At 46.2% G+C, this 6547-nt stretch overlaps 1 protein-coding gene across 1 annotated transcript; it reads left to right on the top strand.

Annotated features, from left to right (window-relative positions):
- The first annotated feature begins 250 nt into the window (after positions 1–250).
- Positions 251–3472, top strand: LOC311148643 (liprin-beta-2-like). The gene is made up of 4 exons (XM_084185631.1): positions 251–571; positions 2028–2269; positions 2950–3057; positions 3332–3472. The coding sequence occupies exons 1-3, from the start codon at positions 508–510 to the stop codon at positions 2971–2973; spliced, it is 330 nt and encodes a 109-aa protein (XP_084041757.1). The 5' UTR covers positions 251–507; the 3' UTR covers positions 2974–3057; positions 3332–3472.
- Positions 3473–6547: the final 3075 nt, after the last annotated feature.

Here is a 6547-nt window from a genome sequence, read left to right as displayed (position 1 = left end):
AGTCATTTAGTTCAGTTACCTTCCGAACCTGTGAATGAAGTTAACGAGAACATCTTAAAGAAATAAAGGGAAGACAAATGGAGTACTTGAAGAAAAACACAAACACAAACAATGCCAAGGTTGCGGTCCCATCCCAAGTGGATAGGACTGCTGACAATGGCAAGAACTCCGCCCGCAAAATGAGAGGAACATTTAAAGCCAAAAGGAGGATATGTATATGGGAAAAAGGGCTGGGGCAGCTGTTGTTGTTTTGCTGTAAATAGATCTAAGAGGCAAAGAGAACTCCCTAAAGCTCCAGTCAACTGAATGCTGATTATAATCTGTCTGACATGATTGAAAACTGTCCCCATCTCTTACTCCCCTCCCTTCTGCTCCTCTCTGTCTCTCTCTCCGGCTCTACTATCACTCCCTCCATCCCTCTCCCTCTCTCTCGCTTTCTCTATTTCAATTTCTCCTATCGGTGCATGGTGATCCGGTGAGTAACAGTGTATGAAGTAGCCCGTTGCCATGGCGTCAGATGCCAGCCACATGCTGGAGGCAGCCTTGGAGCAAATGGATGACATTATCGCTGGTAAGCTTCTATTTTATTAAGACCTCCTCAAAGATAACCCGGCTTGCAATTACTGCTCTCTTTAGACTGGTATTTGGTAATGTCTTGAAGGTTTCATTGAGATTTAAATATATTAACTTAGAGTAGGAATGTTACATTTTGTTCAGTTCTTTTTAAGCATAATCAAAATAAATTGTGTACTTTGGATTTTAGTTGAAATGATGAAAGGAAAGTTCCTCTTAGGATCTTGAAGTTTGAGATACTGGGATTCAGCTTGTTCCAACTAGAGCAGATTTACTGTGGGAAACTCAGCAGGTTTTGAATAGATGGTCCTTGTCAGTAGGCTACTGTACATCAACCATTCTGCTAGTCTTTAACGCTGCCTCTCTTCTTCCCCCACCTGGTCTATTCCATGTATACTCTATCATTTATATTACATTTCCATTTTGGTCATTTAGCAGACACTCTTATCCAGAGCAATTTACAGTCAGTGCATTCAACTAAGGTCGATAAAACAACCACATATCAATGTCATAGAATGAAAAAAACTTTCCTCAATAAAGCAGCTATCAGCAAAATCAGTGCTAGCAAGAAAGACAAATACAACATCCTTGTCTGTAGTTGTCCACCACACTCTATAACTAGCTCTCTTTCCATATTGTTCAGCTCTCCATGTTTTCTTACAGGGGTGATACATTTCAGTCACCACTGTTTGTCATAACCATAGCAGGATATCAGATGACTCTGTTGGGGTTCCTGTAAGGGGCACAAGACAAACGGCTCTAATAATAGAGATAGCATAGTGCTAATGACCCCCAGTACACTGCAAGACAGAGAAAACCGTGACATCACCCATAGAGATGGTCATACAGGCTAACATATTGCTAATAATGCTAACAATTCCTGTAATAGGCCTACAGCTAAGGTGACATGAGATCATGAATATATATCTGTGCAGACTAGTGCAATATTTAAAAGACCATCAGAGCACAGCACTTTGACACACTGCCTATACTCAGAGAAGCAGTCAATACACCATGCAATGTCCCTACAATATCCCTATAGGGAACACTTGAGTTTTCAAAGCTGACAGCGTTCAGGCACTGTTGAAGCTAGCGTTGTAGTGGGAGGGTGCCCTCCAGTCGTTATGCTAGGTAGCAGTTGGATGTTTTCAATTATTTCACACATTATGTTGATGTATTCAGTGACTCACATTGGAAATTCAAACTGGCATGATATATTCATCAGCACATAATACTTTCACTCAGCAATCCTAACCGCCTGTTTGTGGAGCAGTCACATACAATATAGTCAACAGCAAACAGTTTATAGTAATCTGATTTCAGAAAATCAAAACAAGTCAAAATGGATTGTTAGACTCTGGGATAGCTAGTTTTAAGGCTCTGATGGCTGTATCACCCCTATGATATGTGCCCTAACCATAACTTGAATCTAAATTATTTCATTTTATTGGCAGGAGGGTTCTGCGAGGCCTTCTTGAAGTTTGGGGCCCAGGGTTACCACTCCCAGGGTTCGAACTCTGCCCCCACCTTTGCCCTCACCTCAGCCATTAACCCCAACATCAGGGTGCTGCAGCTGGTAGAGGATCTCAGGGTAGCCCTGGAGGGCCAGGTGGACCAGGAGGAGCATGAGTCCATGAGCAGACAGGTCCCCATGGACACAGCACACACCCTGTTAGATTGGCTGGAGAAGGGAGGGGTGAGTAGCTTCAACACAGCCTAAACTCACTTCACACACTAAACTGGCTAGTGTGGTGTATTTATTCAGGAAACCTTGTTACTGGGTTCTATTGAGCATATGAACCATCTTTCAGAAGGGGGGGGGGGGATTATGGGGTGGAATAGAGACAAAAATAACAAAGTGATAGTGTTTGTGTAGGAGACGGAGAGGGATAAAAAGAGAGAGACAGACAGAAAGCAAGAGAGAGAGAGAGAGAGAGAGAGAGAGAGAGAGAGAGACAGAGAATAAAAGAGAGAGAGAGAGAGAGAGAGAGGGGAGGAGGAGAAAGGGAGGGAGAGGAGCCAGCTGGCGTGGTCTGAGTCGTAGTGCTGCAGTCTGATATTAGAGACTAGCCACTTCTCAGCCTGCCTCTGTCTGGGCTCCAAACCACACAGCCAGGGTCCGACCTAGACACAGCACACCATAGGGTCCCCACTACAGTCTCTCTGCAGCAAGAGAGAGAGTAGGAGGGGAAGAGGAGGAAGAAGCAGATAGAAGGATTCAAGGGGATTAACAGTGATAAAGTATCTTTCTTTCAGAAGCTCTGTTAAGTTTCTGAGCTCTTCTCTCTCTCTCTCTCTCTCTCTCTCTCTCTCTCTCTCTCTCTCTCTCTCTCTCTCTCTCTCTCTCTCTCTCTCTCTCTCTCTCTCTCTCTCTAGGATAAGTTACAGTGTAGAGTTTGAAGAAGAAAATAGTCAAAGCTACAATGGGCCAACAGAATGGAGTATAACATAGATTTCTATAAGCATGTTGCCTGGCTGAAAAAGGTTAGAGACTTTTTGAGGTTTCACTTTCATGCTTTTCCCTGCTTATATATCTGTACTGCATCTGTATAGAGGAATCTGGTTATTGTTATTGTACACAGACAGGGAAATCCCTTGCATACTGGAGATGCACATGGAGAAAGACTTGTGTTGTGGAGTTGTTCATTGTAACACAGTTGATTGATAGTACAGACTCATCTGTTTTGACCGTAAACTGGAAAGTTCTGTGTCATAGTAGTCACCTGTTCTATTGTCTGTCATTTCTGCACCTTCACAGAACAAGGCCCTTCAATTAACAGTTGGTATGGGAAAAGCTTGGCAATTGTTGAAGAGCAACAGGTAGCATTCAATAAAACATGGTAACCACCTTTCTGGAAAACACTTTGAACTCTCATATTACATTTACATTTTAGTCAATTAACAGAAGTTCTTATCCAGAGCATACATTTCCATACCTTTTTTATTTTCTTGTTTGTACTGGTCCCCCATGGGAATCCAACCCTGGCATCTACCACCTGAGCCACACAGGACCCAACTCTCCCTGCGTTTCTTTACTGTGCAGGAATAATACTTATACCCGAAACTCTGCAGGCGATTGTGATTGGATGAGCTTCTACATAGCCTTCATACATGGCACGATAACAGGAAAACTTGATTTCCGTATAGTTCAATTAGCAATATGGCTAATCTGTCAATCCATCTGTTGAGGAACTTGTACTGAATTTTAATGAAGAATGTGTGAAGGGGAGCAGGAACGGGCTGGACCGGGCTGGCGACGCGCACCACTGGCTTGGTGCGGGGAGCAGGAACGGGCGGATCGGGCTGGCGACGCGCACCACAGGCTTGGTACGGGGAGCAGGAACGGAGCGGGCTGGCGACGCGCACCACAGGCTTGGTGCGAGGGATAGGAACAGGCCGGACCGGGCTGGCGACGCGCACCACAGGCTTGGTGCGAGGGACAGGAACAGTCCGGACCGTGCTGGCGACGCGCACCACAGGCTTGGTACGGGGAGCAGGAACGGAGCGGGCTGGCGACGCGCACCACAGGCTTGGTGCGAGGGACAGGAACAGGCCGGACCGGGCTGGCGACGCGCACCACAGGCTTGGTGCGAGGGACAGGAACGGGCCGGATCGGGCTGGCGACGCGCACCACAGGCTTGGTACGGGGAGCAGGAACGGAGCGGGCTGGCGACGCGCACCACAGGCTTGGTGCGAGGGACAGGAACAGGCCGGACCGGGCTGGCGACGCGCACCACAGGCTTGGTGCGAGGGCCAGGAACAGGCCGGACCGTGCTGGCTACTCGCACCACAGGCTTGGTACGGGGAGCAGGAATGGGCCGGACCGGGCTGGCGACGCGCACCACAGGCTTGGTGTGAGGGACAGGAACCGGCCGGGCTGGACTGTGGAGACGGACTAGAGGTCTGGAGCGGAGAGCTGACACAACCCGTCCTGGCTGAATGCCTATCTCCACACCCTGTGTGTGAGGCATCAGCACAGGACGTACAGGGCTGTGCACTCGTACTGGCGCTACAGCACGTGGCACTGGCGCAGGATATCCGGGACCGAGGAGGGGTACTGGAGGCCACGAGCGTTGAGCCGGCACACTCCGTCCTGGCTACATGCCCACCTTAGCACGACACGTGCGTGGTGCTCGCACAGGACGTACAGGACTGTGCCGGAACACTCGCGGCACAGTACGTGGCTCCGCATAACCCGGAGCCTGCCCAGTCTCACGCTGCCTAGCCTGAGTACGGGGAGTTGGCTCTGCTCTACCTCTAGGCTCCGCCAACCATCCTTCCAGCCCCCCAAACCTGGTGGCCTCCTCTCCTAGATCGCCGATGCGCCCTCTAGCTGCCTCCAGCAGCCCCGTCATCCACGCCGTGTGCCCCCCCAAAAAAATTACTTGGGGTTGCCTCTCGCGTGTCCGTCGTCGGCACGGTTGGCGCCGTTTCTCCTCTCCTGCCTGGGCATTTATTTTTGCCCATGGCCCTCTGCCCGCGAATATGTCCTCCCAAGACCACCATTCGCCCACCTGGGACATCGCCAACTTCTCCTGTTTGGCACGCTGCTTGGTCCTCTCTTGGTGGGATCTTCTGTCACGATCGTTATGAGAAGCGGACCAAGGCGCAGCGTGATAGGCGTACATACTTTATTAAGTGTACACAACAAGAACAAAAACAACAAAACGATACGTGAAGTCCTAGGTAATACAACAAACCATACGGAACAAGATCCCACAATGAACTAGTGAACACAGGCTGCCTAAGTATGGTCCCCAATCAGAGACAACGAGCTACAGCTGTCTCTGATTGGGAACCACCCTGGCCAACATAGAAATAAACGATGTAGAACAAAACCCATAGAAAACTAAACATAACAAGTCCACACCCTGGCTCAACATTTAAGAGTCCCCAGAGCCAGGGCGTGACAACTCATTACATTTTGAGTGCTTAGCAGGACAGGAAAACGGTCCAATTCACTCACTTACAGTATCTAGAGAACATCCTTAGTCATTCCTACAGCCTCTGATCTGGCAGACTCACTAAACATACATGCTTTGTTTGTAAATTATATCTGTGTTGGAGTGTGCACCTGGCTATCCGTAAATAAAATACAAAACTAGAAAATGGTCTGGTTTGCTTAAATGATTTATACTTTTACTTTTAATACTTAAGTATATTTTAGCAATTACATTTACTTTTGGTACTTAAGTATATTTAAACCAAATACTTTTATAATTTTACTCAAGTAGTATTTTATTGTGTAACTTTCACTTTTACTTGAGTCATTTTCTATTAAGGTATCTTTACTTTTACTCAAGTATGACAACGGGGTACTTCTTTCACCACTGGTCATCAGCCTATACATTCTCTCCCTACATATGGGACACTTTAGAAGATGAGGCGTGACACCATTTAGATGATGGTGATGATGCAACGTTCACTATAAGCAGGGCAATTTCCCATTTCTATGAAGCCTACAGGATGCTTTGGAAATAGAATTAGGAATTAGAATACTAGAAGGGATATGAACCTTCTTATGATGGTCTAAAGCATCAGCCATTTTGGTCAGGGACTTGGCCAAACATGGTTTGCAGTGCTGTGATAAGATATTGTGTAAAATAATGAATTTGGAGATTATCTGCATTGTATGTTTGCTAGCTATAGCCAGCCAGTTTTAGAGGCATGATTCCATACATTTTTCAAATTGTGCCAATATGCCAATATTCCATTTAAACAATGCAGTCAATCCACAGCATACACTTGCTGAAATCAGTTGATGATAGGATTTAGACAAGTTTTAAATGCAACAAGTACTGATATTGTATAATATAATAACACTCACAGCTTTCTAAGAAAATACAAATGTTGACATTTACGGTCTGTTTACATATATTTTAGAGGCTATTTAGACCGAAAATGTGTATAAACCTGTATAAACTGTATTTATAATTATACGTCAATATTTTGGGGTTACAATATTTCTATTACA

Source organism: Coregonus lavaretus (genome assembly GCF_964263955.1).
Source record: "Coregonus lavaretus genome assembly, chromosome: 21".
In the NCBI taxonomy this organism is placed as follows: domain Eukaryota; kingdom Metazoa; phylum Chordata; class Actinopteri; order Salmoniformes; family Salmonidae; genus Coregonus; species Coregonus lavaretus.
Note: the sequence above shows the minus strand (reverse complement) of the source record. Positions and strands in the feature narration are given on the sequence as shown.

Excerpts from the sequence above, each read along its gene's own strand:
- LOC311148643 (XM_084185631.1), top strand. The coding sequence starts at position 508 with ATGGCGTCAGATGCCAGCCACATGCTGGAGGCAGCCTTGGAGCAAATG. Across the intron at positions 572-2,027 it reads AATGGATGACATTATCGCTG|GAGGGTTCTGCGAGGCCTTC; the intron begins GTAAGCTTCTAT and ends TTTTATTGGCAG. Across the intron at positions 2,270-2,949 it reads ATTGGCTGGAGAAGGGAGGG|GATAAGTTACAGTGTAGAGT; the intron begins GTGAGTAGCTTC and ends CTCTCTCTCTAG.